The sequence below is a fragment of the Sorghum bicolor genome, chromosome 3, assembly GCF_000003195.3.
Source record: "Sorghum bicolor cultivar BTx623 chromosome 3, Sorghum_bicolor_NCBIv3, whole genome shotgun sequence".
NCBI lineage: Eukaryota > Viridiplantae > Streptophyta > Magnoliopsida > Poales > Poaceae > Sorghum > Sorghum bicolor.
In genome coordinates, this window is record NC_012872.2 from 67,793,663 (window position 1) to 67,811,377 (window position 17,715).

General features: G+C 41.8%; 2 protein-coding genes across 2 annotated transcripts; both read right to left on the bottom strand.

Annotated features, from left to right (window-relative positions):
- LOC8058927 (probable ubiquitin-like-specific protease 2B) lies at positions 1,051 to 14,029 on the bottom strand. The gene is made up of 16 exons (XM_002458738.2): positions 13,897 to 14,029; positions 13,051 to 13,332; positions 12,887 to 12,965; positions 12,764 to 12,813; positions 11,892 to 12,095; positions 11,748 to 11,805; positions 8,972 to 9,080; positions 7,736 to 7,804; positions 7,223 to 7,351; positions 5,876 to 6,076; positions 5,741 to 5,796; positions 5,570 to 5,663; positions 4,985 to 5,075; positions 3,744 to 3,863; positions 2,774 to 3,145; positions 1,051 to 2,681 (listed from the first exon to the last, which is right to left on the bottom strand). Exons 2-16 carry the CDS (start codon positions 13,315 to 13,317, stop codon positions 1,341 to 1,343), a joined length of 3,240 nt encoding a protein of 1,079 aa, XP_002458783.2. The 5' UTR covers positions 13,318 to 13,332; positions 13,897 to 14,029; the 3' UTR covers positions 1,051 to 1,340.
- On the bottom strand, positions 15,112 to 17,001 carry LOC8058929 (UDP-glucuronate:xylan alpha-glucuronosyltransferase 1). Its single transcript, XM_002458740.1, has one exon. It carries the CDS (start codon positions 16,999 to 17,001, stop codon positions 15,112 to 15,114), a length of 1,890 nt encoding a protein of 629 aa, XP_002458785.1.

The window sequence follows — 17,715 nt, forward strand, 5'->3', positions numbered from 1 at the left end:
CGAATCTTTTAAGTCTAGTTAATCCATGATTGAGTTAAATACAAACGAAAGTGCTATAATTTATTTTGGAGCATGTATGAAGAGTAAACATATGATTATTTTCTTAGGAAAAACTGAAAAAGTCGATATGAGTCTCTGATCTCAATCAACCATCGCGAAAATTCAATTTGACTCACTCAAAAAATCAGAATTTTTATACTCCTTTAACTTTTGAAATCGTCTGATTTACCTCTTTTTGATTGACGGGCTGTAGATTTTTTGTTGTAGATTTTACAGAAAATAATACGACGATTTTGATCTATTATTTTTTGTAAAATCTACAGCAAAATTTTGGTACTAAAGTATGTCATATTATAAATTCACATTGTAGATCGACTCATGTGGAATCCAATAAAATTAGATTTTTTTTATTTTATATTTTTTCTATGATTTACTATATTTTTTCAAAGGTTCAGCTGGAATAAATAAAAAAGAAAAAGATAAAACCATTGTCACTGTAGCAAAAATACTGTCAAAAATCGCTCGAGAGGGTTATTTTGAGTAGTTCTGAAAAGTTCAGAGGGTAAAACGTCTGATTTTAAAGTTGTGTCATTGTGTGCACCCCATAGTTTGGGTTGGGAGGGATGAAGTAGACTTTTTCCATTAAAATAATATGTGCGGTGTGTAGGAACGAAATAATCGGTTTTGTAATAGTACTCGTCAAATACACGAAATAGCGGTGTTGAGTAGCCAATTCCATCAAAGAACGATGTCCGCCAGCAAATTTCCTTAAAGGTACAAAGACTTAGTATATTATCCTCCTAATCACCTATCCATAATTCATGAGAATATTGAGTTCGGTGATAGTAAATGGGAGGTTATTGGTCTACGCATATAGGTAAGATTGCTATCCAAAATGATCATTAAATTTCTAATATTTCTTTTGGTTATTAGTTACAGTTTGTTGTCCGCCTACACAGCATGTCCACATGGTTGTAAACATGTTTGCGATTTGAAATAAAATTGATTATAGAAAGTTCAAAATTCAAATCATACCAGGGCTATCCCAACTAATCAGGCAAACATGCCTTCCACATGTTTAGAAACTGTATGTCGTGCAATTTGCCTGTGCAGGTCATGCAATATTTTCAGACATTCCCACAGTACCTCAAACGACACTGTCAAGCAGACGTCAGGGTTTAGGATTCCAGTTTTTCTTTTTTCTTTTTTTGGGTCCATTATACGGCCATTAGCGACAGTACATTATATTACATAAATATATCACAGCATATTGCCAAGGACTAGACGTCTAGACGGGTATATATAGCACAAGCTAAAACTAAGCCTCACACAAGCTAAATCTAATCTGTAGAAGTTTCTCCGGAGAAGCTGCTTTGTTTCTCTAAGGCCAAAAGCTTCCGTCTCTTGTAATGCCTTTCTGTTTTGGCATCACCACGGGTTACTTCATTCTCTTCCAATGTCCTATCAGACGCAGGCCTTTTAACATCAAAAGATGCGTTCTCAAACATGCCATCCTTTGGCGTGGAAGGTCTATCTACAAGTTCACAGGTGCCATCAAGCAGAGGCATTTCAGCATCAGAATATGTGTTCTTCGTGCTACAGGGTACATCTAGTGATAGAATCACACCATCAGTGCAGGTTGCGTCATCTTCACAAGGAAGAACACTGTCAGTTGCTAAGTATTTGTCAGCACCCTCACCATCAGCATTTAAATCGGTTTTCTTTCTACAATCACCTGCTATTGTTTGGTCAGTGTTTCCCTCGCTCTCGTCAGGGGAAACTGTACTACCACCAGTAATACAATTATCAGTATCTGCAACTTTCAACTCAAAGCTATCATCCTTGGCATTTATATCATTTTCATGTGCACAGTCAGCCGCCACTACTTTGTCAACATTTTCCACTTTCAAGTCTGAGGAAGCTGTGCTAACACCAGTAATACCACTGTCCGTATTTCCAATTTTCAACTCAGAGCTACCATTGGCATTTATATCATCAATTTCATGTGCAGAGGCACCTGCCACTACTTTCTCAATATTTCCCTCTTTTGAGTCTGGGGAAGCTGTGCTAACACCAGTCATACCACTGTCAGCATTTCCCTCTGGCAACTGCAATGAAACGTACAGCTCACCATGATTGACATTGTTTGCATTTGGGTTAATACTCTTCACATCTTCGATGATTGCATTGTATACAACATTTTTGCCGATAACACCTAATGTGACTGAATCCAGACCTTCGTGAGGATCGCCACAATCACCTTCAGCTGTCATTCTTTCTGGATTTGGTCCATTGTCATCTTTGCTGGAGTCAAACATCATAACATAATCCATATCTTGAGGTCTAAAACACTCATCCCCAACTTCTATGCTTTTTTTAAAGGACTGTTCTTTGCTAGTAATTTTCTGAGCTAGAATTTCAGAGATTGAGCAGCTCGTAGAAACCATAATATCCTGCACCTCAGCTTCTGCTTGGCTGTGAACTTTTTGGTCACTGTCCAAAGAAAGAAACAAAGACTTCTCACTTTCCTTATCTGTTACCATACAATTTGATTTCTTAAGCATTTCATCATCTTCTGGGGCATATGATCTCATATTAAGTTGACTGTTAGATTCAAGTGGCTCAATTTTCTCATCCTGGCTTGAGAGGCAAACAATAGTATCCTTGACTGGTGCAGACACCTGCTACCAAACAAAATAACACATCATGGTATAAGTAATCAATCTCAAGCAAAGTAAAATAGGAGTTTAAACTTATCAGCTAATAACTATACCTCTGACTCTTGTACATTCTGTACATTGACAAATGGAACACTTCCAGTGTCCAACATGCATCCAGAAGTAGGTAGCCCCTTTTCTTTGGAATCATTTAAACAGATGGACTTGGATGGCTGTACTTCATGAGTCCCATCATCAACTGTACAGACTGTTTCAGGTTCACCAGCAGAGCACCTCTGAGCACGAAACTCTCTAGTTGGTTCCAGTTCAGCATTTGAGCTTCTTTGATCTCTTTCATCAAGCTGCTCACCACCACAAGCTAGCTTGGGATGATTCTGAAAAGATCCAGTCACCAGCTCAAGAATTAACTTTCGGACCACCGAACGCTTGAGAGAAGCTTCAGGGGGTGGAAACCAATCGTCACTAAGCTGAAAAGTACATTAAGAGTGAAAGTTGAGCAATTAAAATCCAAACTCAAAATATTTCATAGGACTTTGCTCTTCAAGGATATTGTGATGACTCAATTTGAAGAAAACCAGAATTAAATGGACAAAGCACAGACAAAAGGAAAAAAAAGGCATATAAGTGTTCAGACAATATCTATCATTGTAATTTAACTACAAATTTGAACCTCAAACATTCATAATTCCATGAGATTGTAAATACTCATATTGTTTAACTTGTGTAATTCACCAACTTTACTTAGGTTAGTGCAGTGCAATTATCAATAACCCAGTGAAGGCACATTGATAATTGTACCAGAATAGTTCCAACATATGAAGGCACATCAGGATTATAGTTGAATATAATAATCAAACATTGCAAATTAAGTAAACATCCGCTATGGAAAATAGTTAGCACCCATAGATTACAACAATAATAGAGAAACAGTTAGCACAGTTCTGACGAATTCATAACGGCGACAACATTGAGCTTCAAGATCAAGCAAACTTACTTAAGAATGGCAGATAAACAGCAGGATGCCATTAAACAACAAAGAAAACAAATCAAGACTTTAGAACTCACAAAGCCAGAAAATACATCAATCTTCAGAGGGTTGAAGTTACTTGGAGCATCTGTCAAAAATTGTTCCACATAATGGAGCAAGAACAAGCCACAATCATATGAATTATCCTGCTGAGGGAGCTGCACCGCAAATAAAACATAATTGGGTGACAATCCAAAATTAGAACACCAAAGTTATAGAAAAGGTCAAATTCTAAGTGTTGGTTAGCATACATGTAAAAGGCTATGATCTAGCATGTGATTATAATAGCCCCAATAGCATATGCAATTATGTCTTCATTCAAGCTATTCACGTTAGCAAGCCACATCATCCACTTATTCCACTAACATACATTTTGTTGTCAACATCAATATGCTACACCATCTACTAACATGCATTACGATATTTATCTATTCATGTAAGTAAATATAAAGATTTCATTCCAAATCATCTGCAATTTCTGCAGTAACGCAGGGTATCCTTCTAGTTCTTTAAATGTATATACCATGCTCGCTACACAAAAATTTGGCAGTACACATTCATGGGAGAAAAACAGTGTTAAACTGTGGCCAGGATTTTTTTTTTTCTCCATAAGAATGTGATAAACCAAATAAACCCAACACTTTGTACATATATAAGCTGAAGTGCACGACGAAACAAGTCCAGACATAAATCCATGTGGGGATGGATAAGCCAAGATCAGCGAATATACAATGCGCACGATCAAAGGAATTCAGTCAAGCAATCTATTCACTGCAATTTCAGTTGAAACAGAGAGCACAAATCTGACCAACTTAATCTAATGCAAATTAGATAATTAGCAGATGCTGTTTATGCCAACAATTAGCATATTTTGTACCCAAAGATTGATAGTCTTTGATTACCCAAAAATTGCTAGATACACAGAGAGAATATGAATTAGGATGCAAACGTGAACAAAAATCATGTCCAAAATAGGGGAAATGACCTACATACATGTAAAATATGGTCAATGTGGTCATTATATGACATATCTGACCATACAGGCCATAAAGGGTTTTGTTACAAAGACCCTGAAAAATCAATCATCCATGGCAGGAAGTAATATCACAAATCTATCTAACACTATTTGTATTTATGGATTAAAGATTCAAAGTTCTTGCAGTCTTCAAACAACAAATGAAAATCTGAAGCCACAGAAAGGAATGCGGGTACTTTATTAAGAATTTGACCTAGGGATTTAGAACAGGTACTGAAACAGTGAAACTTATTATGTACGAACCTCAAGGGAGACAAATCTCAAGTTCAAGAACTTGTCTGAATTATCTGATGCTGCTTCAGGGTGCCTTTCCTTCCACTCTTCCCATAAATAACTGTGGCAGAGAGAATCAAACTTCACATAGGATCCACCAAATATTGATCACAGAGTGTGGATTGACAAAAGAAACAGAAGTTATGGGCCAAAGAACCATCATTGTCAGTTAGTACCCTGCTCAAAATAAATGTTGTACAGAACTGTCTGATACCTTTTTCTAGGTAAGCTGCAGCCACTGCTAAATCTATAACCACCCAGAACAATCTTCATACCAAAGTTCAGGTAGTAAGATTGCTGTTGTAACCCCCCCCCCCCCCCCCCTCTTTACATCTTTTGTAAATACCCTTTTTGTCAAAATACCACTCTAGTGAAAGCCTGGTCATCACATAACCAAAGGGCAAGCACTGTTCACAACATTTTGAAATTAAAATCAGAAAATTTGCAAGGAAATAGTTTGTGTGTTTTCAAATATCTCAATCCCTCAATCGTAAATACAATTATGCAAGTCAAACAAAAATAGCAAACCTACCATACCTATGGAAATAGACTTACCTTTGAATGATGTCCTTGAGTCCAGTGTGACTTCCTTTAAGTGAATCCATGTGTAAAATGCATGGGAGTTTAGCTGAGACCTTTGCATCACCATCTGCAGCAAAACAACATTTTTAAAGAAAAAAATACTAAAAACATGTCAAAGATGCCATTTTCAATTTATATCCATGCCTTCAAATGTCGCCACTTCACCAGGATAGCAAATAACAATTAAACTCCAATGCAAGCTGCAACAAAGGCACATAATAACAGTTTACATTGATTATCATCACATAAGCATAATTTATGTTGTCAGAAGGTCCTTACTTGAAGTTGACTGGAATGAACAGAAAATCTTTGTCAAATACATTTATTTTGCGGGTCCATTTGCGAACACGCAAGAAGGCTGCTCTACCTTCCGGAGCTCTCCCCTGATCTTTGTCAAGATCTGCCAGCTTGCGAAAAAAGAAGCTATTAAAGAAGTGGTACCTGCGCTTCACGGTAGATTCAATTCTTGTGCTCAAGTATCTGCAGAAGATAAATTAAGGACTCATTTTATGCGAGTAGAAACACTCAGAAGAACAACTTAAATGTTAAAACAAATGTATAAAGAATGGCGACCATGTTTCTCTTACTACAAATTAAGAAAGATAGACCTCATATATCAGAAACAATTCCTTTTCATAATTCATGCTATTTAAATCCTCATCGTAATTTGGAAACATCTTTGTTAACTTCCAAGAAGAACATACACCAGCGACAGGACCTCTAGCTGAGTTGATTAGGTGGCTTGAGCACTCCTCAGGTCTTGAGTTCGACTCCCCGTGGGACCAAATTTTCAGGCTGGGGTTAAAAAAAATCCCCTCATCTGTCCCATGCCAAAGCACATATCTAAGACCCGGCCCCGTTCGTGGTCGTTCTCACATGGGCTACGGCTGTTTTAACCCGCCACACCCGCAGGTTGAGTTTTTTTTAGAACATACACCCACCCCCGATTTTGAACCTATTTGAGTGGAACTTTCAGTGTGCCAAAGTTTTTTTCCCTTGAAATGGCCTTGCAGTCAGTGTTCTCTCCAGTTGTTTGTTCAATATTTTTTTTTGTTTCCTTTCCTATCATGTCTTGTGGGGACTGGGGATACTTTTCAGTGCACATAAAGAGCATTTTTTTTATATAAACATATCATGTACTTTCATATCATGTTCAGAGCATGAGAACTTTTACAGTAATCTTATAAATCTGCATTAGGCAGCCAGGCATGTGCAAATGCAAGGGAAAGTAGTAAACATGATTTAATGCACTGTTCCCAATACACGTGTCATTTTCAATCTTCATACACCTCAACAAGTGGAATATTTAACTTGGCATCAAGAATCTAATTTAAAGTCTTCACTCCTTTGCTTAGATTAAAGTAAGAAAAAAAAAGTTCAAAGATTCAAAAGTCCCTACTTTCTGGTATCAAACCACAATGCAGCAACCAGCTGCATAATAAGTGACAAATTTCAACACAAAAATAACAATTTCCACCACAATCAACTTAAGGCAGCAAAAATATGTGCTTGGAAAAAACAGGAAACAAGATGTACAAATATTGCTAGCGGTACAAAAATGTAATAGGACACTTAACAACTAAAACTATAACAACAAGATGCTGTCCAACAGAAGGTTCAACCTACTTGATATAAAAGTCAATTATTGTATCATTGACAAAAGTTTCAGGAAGCAGCAGCTCAACATCTCTTTTGCTAATGGAAACAGCATCAGGATCTCCTTGGGGATAAATAACATCTTCAAAGTCCTCAGTGCTGAACCAATGAAAACAAATAACAGGAAAAAATAAGTATAACAAGTTCAAATTGCCAAACAGCAAAATAACTTTAGCCCCTGAGGACATAGATGCTTCAGGTTTAATAATAGCGCACGCAGAAAATATACATATTTGCCTTACTGGAATACTACCTCAAATAGAGTTCCGAGTATAGTAAAGAATGTCCTTTTTCAGGATGTGAAACACAAACTAAAACAGAGATACAACGCTGTGAAATTTATCATGACATAAACATTGTAAATATGACCACTGGCATGAATGTTGTGAAGCCTTAATTTTTTTAGATATCAAGACTTCTCACAAAAAAGGGGAAAATAACAGGCAAGACTGAGAACAAATTGTGCGATTGTCATATAATCACCTGTAAAAGTATTGCCTAGGGAAAAACAGACAGGGTTCGATGCTCCAACTCTCCAATGCAAAATCATCTCTGAAAAATGTGTGCAATTGAACAATACAATTGTTAAAGTACTCAATAAAACAGCTAAAATTGAAGTTGTTCTTTAAAAAGGTGCAAACTTCACATTAAGAGTGTAAATAAGTACACAAAAAAAAAGTATCAGACTGCTGAATACAATAATATTTACCGTACCATAGCCTATGGCTCTATGCCCATGCTATATTTACCCTACCATAGCCTATGGCTCTATGCCCATATGCTTGAGACTTGACATCCATATCCAAACAAAAGCCCAAAAGGCCAGCATATTGTCCAAAAATAACTAAAAGTTAATAGAGCTTGCAATTTGCAGCATGCATCATCTAGTAAATCAGCGAATATAGAGCTCAATTTATTGATTTATTTTCTGCTATATGTATACTTGTCTAGACTTAGGGCCTGTTTGGAACCACTAGTGTTAAGCTAGCTCATAGCTGCTAACTATTAGCTAGCTAATTATTAGCAGGGGGCTGGGCTATTTGGATACACCAGCTAATCAGTGGCTGGATAGTTTGTTGGAGGTGTGTATGAACTATTAGCACCTATTAGCACGCCTCCACCAACCACTAATGAACTGGAGTAATTGTTAGCGTCTCCACCAACTAGGCCAGTTTGGATCCTCACCTATTCATTTAGCTGCTAAATGCGCACTAATGGATCCAAACAGGCCCTTACAAATTAACAGTTAATTCTAATAGACACTGCATATCCATGATCCATCAGTATCAGATAAAATCAAATATTTATACACATCTGATAATTAATATTTGCCAAATCTGAGCAATATCCAACTCAGCAAAGTTTATTATAAACTATGGTCAGTGAATTGATAATTTGATATAACTACTGTTTGTTCTCTACCTAATATGTTAGCACAAAAAACACCCAATCAACTTAGCCCAAAGATACCAAAAAGATATCCATACATCTTAGTAAAAATTTTGATATGTCATATTGTAAAAACAATTTGTTTCAGCCATATTCATGGAACCACAGATATAAGTTGTTCTAAGTTTTCAAGGAACTTTTTGACCACTATTTCTTCATTGCATATCTTGCAATTGAGTTCTTAGCATATTCACCCCATCTGCTCTAATTATTAAGGATACCATGGTCAGTTAAACACTCAGCAAGCAAAAACGTTATCCCACAACTTACGATGGGATGTCTTTCCATATTTCTTGATATCTTGGTCCCAGTTCCCAAATCTTCTGTTGTCTCCTTGGCCATTGTAAATCATCAAGAGAAAATTGTGCTCTAACAGGACCTGCCAAATATAAAAAGAAAATCAAGCTAGTTGGTAAGAAGCAAGGAGTATCTCAATCTCAACAATATATTATAAATATATAAGCTGCTTATAACTTATCCATTAGAGTTACTGTCGTTTTTAATGAACTAAGTAAACATCTTAGATTAGATGTATGCAACAAAACAAAGATCTCATGTTGAGACCAAACCTCAAAGGGAAAGAACAAGCATAACTCAAGGAAAGTGGCATATTTGGCAGTCATTGGACCCTCAATTTGAGATTATCCATTAAAAATATCTAAGTTCAAGCTTTTCGCAAGAAAGCACAAGAATTTTCTCGATCTACAAGAATAGAAGGCAAAATTATGCTATGTAAATGATCATAATGCCCCCTTTACTCCCTCCCCTCTTTGCATAGCACAGGGGTAGACAGTGACCAAAATGTATGGATTGCCTGAGTAGTTGGAACTCGAAGCGATGCTATCCAAGCCACCCAAAGATGGTGCACCCAAATCTGGAGATATTTAAGTTCAATTCCCCAATCATGGTTATTGAGTAAGTAAATGGAGGGGAGGCAATCTGCCACCTTCATACCACAGAAGTGCTCAACACTTGTCGAATGAATAACATAAGAACAGAACCGAGAGGTGATTAAATAGAAATGGCAAACACAGAGTGCTGGAAAAAGGGCAAAAGATAAAAGAACCACCTACCCAGCTACCCCTATTTCCCCATCCTACAGTAGCCAACAAGCCCAGAAACATCTCACGCATACATGTGACTTAAAGGGAGTAGTTCTGAATCTTTGCCCCACCATTTCCACCTCCACTCTTCTTGCCATCACCTGTCCTACCATGCATATCCCTCACCTCCACCATCATCGGCAACTACTCAGCTCCACAAGCGTCTTCCACGCCTCCAGCTACCTCATCTCCAACACGGTCTGGGGGATTCAACAGCAGCAAGGGAACAGCTGTCAACAGCACATGCCAAATGGGATCACCGCAGCGACAACGCCCCAAGCACAACCTTGACATGCCACATAGGAGGTGGTTCCTTGAAAACTATGTCCACCAACATGAACCCGACAGGATGCATCTGGCACCATCCTTGCAGAGGCAATGCCCTCTCCACTCTGCGCTGCTAGTGCTAGCCGCTGCATGAACTCCATGAAAAGCATATGGTTTAACACAGAGCCACTGCCAGAACTACTACAATGTGACAGGTGTGGGGAAGTGTATTTGAACGGTAATGGGCTGCTAATGGCAAATATGGCTTATTAGACGCCATTATAGTGAGCATAATAAGTCGCCATTATAGTGGGCATATTTAGAGCTAGGCTTTTGAAGGTTGAAAATGTGCAAAACTGATACATTTTTCTACTACTTAAAACAGGAGTTGGTGGTGATGGTGTGCCTGCCATCACCACCAATCTGCCCCAAAACTTTTTTGTTTCTTATTTACCCACCTTGGCTCTGACTCTAAGTATTGGGAATTTGCTGACTGTCTTATTTCATTTGTAAATGGTAATAGTTACATGTTTTCTCATTTATATTCTCTGTGACACCATTCTTACAAGAACTACATGCACATGTTTAATTGTTGGTGTGTTTTGCTGTTGCAATGCACAGGTGATTTTTCTAGTCAACACCCAATATATATTTTAGATAAAAATGGATGGCAATGCCAAATGTCCAAATCACTTCAAACTTATGGTACGTAGTACTTGATAATATTTCAAGCTAGCTAATAAAAATGTGGAAAATAAAAATAAAATCTAACTTGATGAACTTGGAAACAAATGTTACTTTAACGCACAGTATTAGCCTCAGTTTAATTTTTTCCTGAACAAAACACGCGCAACAAATTGAAAACTAAAACAACAAAACACCCTAAGCCACCTTATATAAGCTTAAAATATACAAACTATTGTGCAAGCCAAACTGTTGTAATATTTTACAGGATCATACTACTTTCGGGTCCCTGAGAATGTGACAGGCCTGGACCACATAGAATTTTCTATCGAAGACAGAAAACTAATGTTCACCGCTGCTAGTGGCAGGAATATTGTTACACTTCCATCAAACATGAAAACTAGACCTCTCTCGATTTTCCATGTGCCGCCCTCACCGCGGATTCCACTAATGCATGTGTACAGCCCAGGGCCAGGGGCAAAGTTATTTAGACCGTACTGGACAACAAACCGATCAAAGTCTCAGTTAACGGTTTCATTAGTTCAACCATCAACCTCCTAAGGGAAGGGTCAAGGGTTCGGAAGCCCATGATGTTGCCTTTTCATCATTGTTTTTCACATTTATTATTTTATTTTGTGATAGTTATCTTTATATTTTCCTTCTACTCATGGTTTCCTCAAAAAAAACAGCCAACCCCCCCCCCCCCCCCCGGCAGGGTTCAAAGAAAACTTAGAACAAAAAAAAATCAATCATGTGAATGGGAAAAAACAACATGCAAAAGTGGGAAAATTGGGGAAAGGCAAAAGGAAAACAACTGACGAAGAAAAAAAATGTGTGACCCCAATAAAAAGACAGATGGGTGAAAAAATGATCGTGACCAAATACAGGAAAAAAAACAACAGACAGATTCACCCCGGTGATATGTCATGCAGTATTGAAATATGGAGGAAAGCAGATAATCTGGAATACAATATCTTGAACACATATGATACCTGCATTTCCTGTTTCTGCTTCGGATCCAACAAGGAGTGTCATTAAGGCAGATCCAACCTGGTTAGGATGATAAATCTTATTGCAACTATGAAAAAACACAAAATAAGAGGGATAGAAACAGTAAAATAAAGTGAATTGCTTACACTCTGAGTCCATTTACAACTGATGGAAATAATATTAGATATTTCCCATTGTAGAGCTACCAACTTCTCATCTTCAAAGGAATCTAAATCCAAATACTCAATCTTGATCCCGTCCAATGAGAAAGTAAGGTGAGGTTCAAGATACAAAGTTTCGTCACATATCATGAAGGCAGGACTAAGTACAACCGGTCCTTGTTTGTCAACCTAAAAAGAGGCCCAAAAGAAAAATTGCAAGTGTTGGTAGCTTTAAGCAACATAGTGGTCCATAATCTAGCAGACCAAGGTGGCATAAAACATATTAAGCATCTAAAATTGAAGCAATCCTAAGAAAAAGATTAAATAAATATATAAATGAATGGTTTAAGTAACCTAAAGGGAAACGACAAAATTCTATTATGGCAGGATACTGAAATTTTAAAAAGCATACTAGAAGATTTTAGGTGGCCTTAACATGTTGCCTGTACAAATTTGTATATTACATAACTCAGTGCATAAGAAGAAGAGAGACATCAGGATGTAGGTCAACTCACACTTAACTAGTCTAAAGAAAAGGCTCATAAATCATGCTTGTATACCAAGATCAGTAATTGCGCACATCAAAATCCTGATGGTTAATTTTAATGTATGGCCCTACCGCTTATGAATTGATCCCAATGCAATTACTCAAGCCTTCCTCAGAAACTAAACTGAAAAGGTCTGACATGTTCACCTAAAAAGATCTTTTTTGTAGCTAACCACTTATCCAGAAAGAGAGAGAAGATGTCAAGATGCAGGAGCACAAAGAAACAGAAGCAGCATGGTATTGGGCTTCTAATATTTTTTATCCAAAATGTTTACCATACAATCACAAATTATAATTTAATGAGACATACCAGCGCATCATAGGAATTATAGATATGCTGCAAATTTTGCTCCATGGAACCTGTAATTGCACAATGATTACTAGAATTGAACACAGTTCAAGCAGAGGCCATTAGAAAAGTCAAGCATATTACCAGGCACATCATAATTACTGGTAGATGAAGTGTCAGGGCTAGATGGCAAGCTTTCTTCCTCAGAATCAGCTACCACTCCCTGGTAGAAGACAAACAACTAACAGTTCAAAAAATGCAGTGAACAGAACAGGGATATTTAATTGTATGAATAAATAAATATATACTTCTGATGGAAGCTCAAAGGGATGTGCACTGCCAAATCTCATTTCTTCCATAGGCTGATTTCCAGACATGAGATATTCATCTATGCAAGGATTGGTATTGATATGGTCAGTATACATTGCCGAACTCGCCATGACTACATCAAATTTGGTTGTTGCATTGGAAGTATCCTGATCCATTTTAGGGTACTCGGCTGTATATGATTCTTCACCCCCATCCGTTTCACGTGTACCAATACACAACAAACCAGAGACCTCAGCATGATCCATCTGTAACTTTCTGATCTGGTAAAGCTTAAAAATATATATTATTAGCTGGCAAATGACAATCATAAAACAGGGTCATGTCACGCGATCGACCATGTGATCGCTGAAACAAATGAACTGAACATAGATATTCTCAAGGCCTTTTAGCTCAATACAATTTTAAGATTTCATTAAAAAAAAGGTTTTGCGGTCTAAGTTTCTGAGAAAAAAAATACAGGTTCTTTAAAGATAGTAGATTTCATTAAAAAAAACAGACTATTATTCAGACTAGAGAAGCACTTAGGCAAGGGATAGAGGACATAACTGGGATAGAGGGCATAACTAAGAAGTCTAGAAGCATATGAATTGGGGAATGGGGAATGCTTCCAGGCCCCAGCCCTTGTCATGAAAACCAATATAGTTCTAAGGCAGGGGCGGATCCAGTAAAGGGACATGGGTGTACACATGTACACCCAATAATTTTTGCAGAAAGTTCGAAGTTAGGAGGATTGTCAAATAGCTAAATAGCTTTAGGTTAGGGTTTCGGTGCTCAGCTTCGCACAGCATAAGGGAAGGGAAGAGAAGGGGTGGGAGTGGGAGTACCTGGTGGGTGCTCGTCGCCGGCGAAGAGACCAAGGAAAGCCTCAGCACCTGGTCTAGGGCGGCGGCGGCCCAACAGTCATCGAGATGGTAGAGAGAGAGAGAGAGAGAGGGGGGGAGGGAAGGAGGAGGGCAGCGGACGGAAGTTGGCACCCGACGGAAGGGGAAGCAGACGCCGGAAAAAAAAAACACGGGCTCCTTGTGGGCCGTTTTTCAGTTTCTTTGATGATGAAAATTTGTGTTTTATTTTTATTTTTATTTTTCAGTTCCTTGTGGGCCTTGCGGGCGCGGCTCCCGGTGGTGGCCTGCTCGGCCAGGGGCACGAGCGGCGGCGAGGCCAGGGGGCGCGCGGCCCTCCCAGCAGGTAGCTTCGGCAGCGGCCACCGCGGCGGCCAGCTTGGCCCGTGGCCCGCCCGCGGCTGGCAGTGGCGCGGCCCAGCCAGGAGAGGTGCACGGCGGGCAGGTAGCCCTCCTGTGGCCACGGCGCACGGCGGCCAACGCGGCCTACTCGCAGTCCGACGCGTGGCGACGCGGCTCGGCCTGCTCGCGGGCGCAGCTGCAGCCAGCGTGGTGGCCTGGTGGGTCTGCTGGATTCACACGTCTTCGGGACAGCGTGATTCAGTCTGCTCATCTTCAGGATGGCGACGATTTGTCTTCGTGTTTGTGTATGTGCTTGTCCATGAATAAGAAGGTACAAGAGAACATCAAATAAAACGTTTATATATCTTCTTATATCTTACCCTTTTAGCTCACAAGCACACAAAAATCACAGACACAGTGAGATAGGAGGAGGAGAGAGTTGTTTCTATGTTTCACAGTTTCACTTTCTGATGGATGTTACAAGTGAAAGTGACTCCTCATTTTATAGTGGAACACAGTGAATGGATACAAGACTTTTATGATGTTTGAATCCTTTGAAATCCTCTTCTTCCTCATTAATTTGACTATCATTTAAAGTTTTTGATTTTCAAGTTTCAACAGCAATAACCTTTTAGTGGCAAACGTGGAAATTTTATCTCTTTTTAGATGCGTAGGAGCAGGAGCATTGTTCAAGATCGAGGGCTGAGGCCCTTGTTCAAAAAAAAAGATCGAGGGCTGAGGCCCAGTCCAAAGTGTTCAACCAAACGAACAAAATCGGGCGAACCAGCCCATCCTGTACCCAATGGCCATCTAGCTCTTAATCTCTCTCAGCCAGGCCAAGGCCGTACGAAGACTGTACTAGTGGTGGTAATGGGCTTTGATGCGGCGGCGCGGGTCGGTGATGGTGCGGTTCCAGTGGCCGTCTGGCGCGTTGACCGTCGCCGCCTCCCTCCTTTGCTGCTCCAGCACCTCCATGTGGCTCGTCGGCAGCGCGCAAAACCTGTCCCTCAGTTCCGCGGGCTCTATCCGGTCGTGCACCGCCCACCACCGCGCGTGCGCCTCGTCGCTCGCGAACCGCCGGAGCTCCGCCACGTTCCAGTTGCAGTCGTAGTCACGATAGCACAGCCACGGCTTCATGCCCAGGTAGTGCACGGCGTGCACCTCCGCCGGCTCCGCGGTAAGCATCCGCGCCTGTGCCGCCCGGTCCCCTTCGGCCCAGACGTACTTGAGGAAGTTGACGTGGCGCGGCAGGCGGTGCCACCACGTGAAAACCTCGTTCAGGTACCCCTGGTCGCCGCCGTTGTAGGATTCGATGTCGTGGATGCCCGACATGAGCAGGTCGAAGGTGCAGCTGCACGGTTCCAGCACCATCACCCCCGAGTTGAAGCGCGCGCCGCTGTTGACCGTCGCGCTCAGCTCCGGCGCCTCCTCGAACAGGAAGTCCATGTTGCGCAGCACCAGCAGGTCGGCGTCCAGGAACACCACCTTCTCGTAGTCGGTCAGCTGCCACAGCCGGAACTTGCTGTAGTTCCACTCGTTATAGGCGTTGGCCTCCGCGTGCGGGTTGCGGATGCGCGGCGCTAGGCGGACTTGCCAGCCTGCCGCGGCGAGGGCGGCGCGGTGCTCGGCGCCCACATTGTGCGCGTCCACCAGGGCCACCAGGTCGCGCGTGGACCCTGACTGCCGGATGCTCTGCGCCAGCGCGATGGCGCCGCAGACGTAGGCGTCGGCGGAGTGCAGCACGGTGGCGTAGGCCTGCCTGCTGGTCCTGCTTGTACCTGGCGGCGTTGCACTTGGTAGTTTAGTAGGCGAAGGCCGGAGAAAAGGAACGGCGAGCTGGCAGGACCCGACGGGCAGGTTGAGGCGGTGGCGGAGGTAGGTGGCCTCGGGGCGGTAGAGAAAGGCGTGGCCGCGGCGCGCGAAGAGGTGCTTGCAGGGGAAGAGGTTGGGCAGGGGGAGACACCCTGACTCGCTCAGGATCAACACCATGCCAGCCTTACTGCTGCTGCTGCTGCTGCCATGGAGAGTGAGCTTGGCGGCGGCGAGCTGGAGGTGGAGCCTGCGCACGTCCCTGGACCAGTCTTGTCCGCGGCAGGGAAGCTTGACGGCGACGAGGTCAAAATTGTGATGATGAGGGGCGGCATCCGGATTGGGGAGGGTGGGGCAGCTGCTTCTGTTGCTCTCCTCGTCGATCCAGTTCGGGTAGAGGGCTTGCCAGGTGACAGCGTCCGCGGCCGGCGCCAGGCTCACCGCCCGAACGTCGGCGGCAGGCAACGTGCTCGTCCAGCGAGCAACCTCCGACGAGTTGAAGTTGAGCAAGCCCACTCTGGCGATGCCACGCCGCCCAGTGCCATTACTGCTGAATGATGAAAGGACACTGGCGACGCTCTCCCACTGGATGTTCCACCTGCTGTCTGCCGCGTACGGGGCAGCTGCAGCTGCAGGGGCCTCCTCTTCCTCCGAGGCTGATACTGCCTCTGAGTCCTCCTGAAGATCATGAGCTGGTGATGATGCTCCCCTCGTAGACGTTGCAGGGATGATGGTTTTGCCACTTTGAGTTGTAGCAGTAGGAGAAGCATCCCAAGAGGATCCAACTGAAGTTATCCGTGGCAGTACTGCCACTTGGACGACGACGCAGCAGCCGTTGCCGCGGACAAGCAGCGCCACGATGACGATGGCGCACACAAAGAACAGCAAGACCACCAGCAGCTTACTGAACCCCGTCCTCTTCCGTACGCCGCCGGTCATGTCTCTGCGGAGTCTCAGTCTCAGGTGCCGAATCACGAACTGACAGAAGCAGGGTGATTGATCATCAGATGAAATGTGTTGTGGCAACCGGACAGCCAAATTAAATCAGTATATGCAACCAAATTAATTTCATCGTACGCTAGCTACTTACAGATCGATTTCTGATCGGAGTTTATAGCTGCATGAGCTCCAGCAGCAGCGAGCAGCGTCGCCCAGCAGGCTAGATATATCAGGCCAGTTTCCTTTCTAAAGTTGGTGTAGCACTTCTTCTTTTTGTTGTTAGAGAAAGAGGAGTAGCTCTTTGTATAGTGCATTCGTATGCTTTTGCTTTGGCATAAATATATACATGCATGTAGTCCAAATGGACAATACATAGGGAGAGTATCAAACAGGCGTATAGATGACAACAGAGACAAGAAACTGAAATTAATCGCATTTGCTAGGTCAGATGGTTCGTAGCTTGCTCTGTAATAAGGGAACGCCATCTGGAGGATTCTTATAGATGGAGTGATGGATGGGCACCTCACAGTCAGGTGCCATTTGGAAATTAATCGTCTGCCATTAACTAAACAGAACTAGCAAGCTCGTTGTTAAGATAATTCTTCGTATACTCAACGTCTACTGGAGCTCGATCGTTCATATATCGGGCTGCCACAAAATTTGATGGCGAATGGTTCCATCGATTGTTCCGTCGCATTGTCCGATCAAGTGATG

What these genes read in the sequence shown, in the direction of transcription:
- LOC8058927 (XM_002458738.2), bottom strand. Translation starts at nt 13,317, where the DNA reads ATGGATCATGCTGAGGTCTCTGGTTTGTTGTGTATTGGTACACGTGAA. An exon ending in CCTAGGCAATACTTTTACAG is followed by an intron (nt 7,352 to 7,735) that starts GTGATTATATGA and finishes TCATTGGTTCAG; the next exon opens with CACTGAGGACTTTGAAGATG. An exon ending in AGAATGTACAAGAGTCAGAG is followed by an intron (nt 2,682 to 2,773) that starts GTATAGTTATTA and finishes GTTTGGTAGCAG; the next exon opens with GTGTCTGCACCAGTCAAGGA.
- LOC8058929 (XM_002458740.1), bottom strand. Translation starts at nt 17,001, where the DNA reads ATGACCGGCGGCGTACGGAAGAGGACGGGGTTCAGTAAGCTGCTGGTG.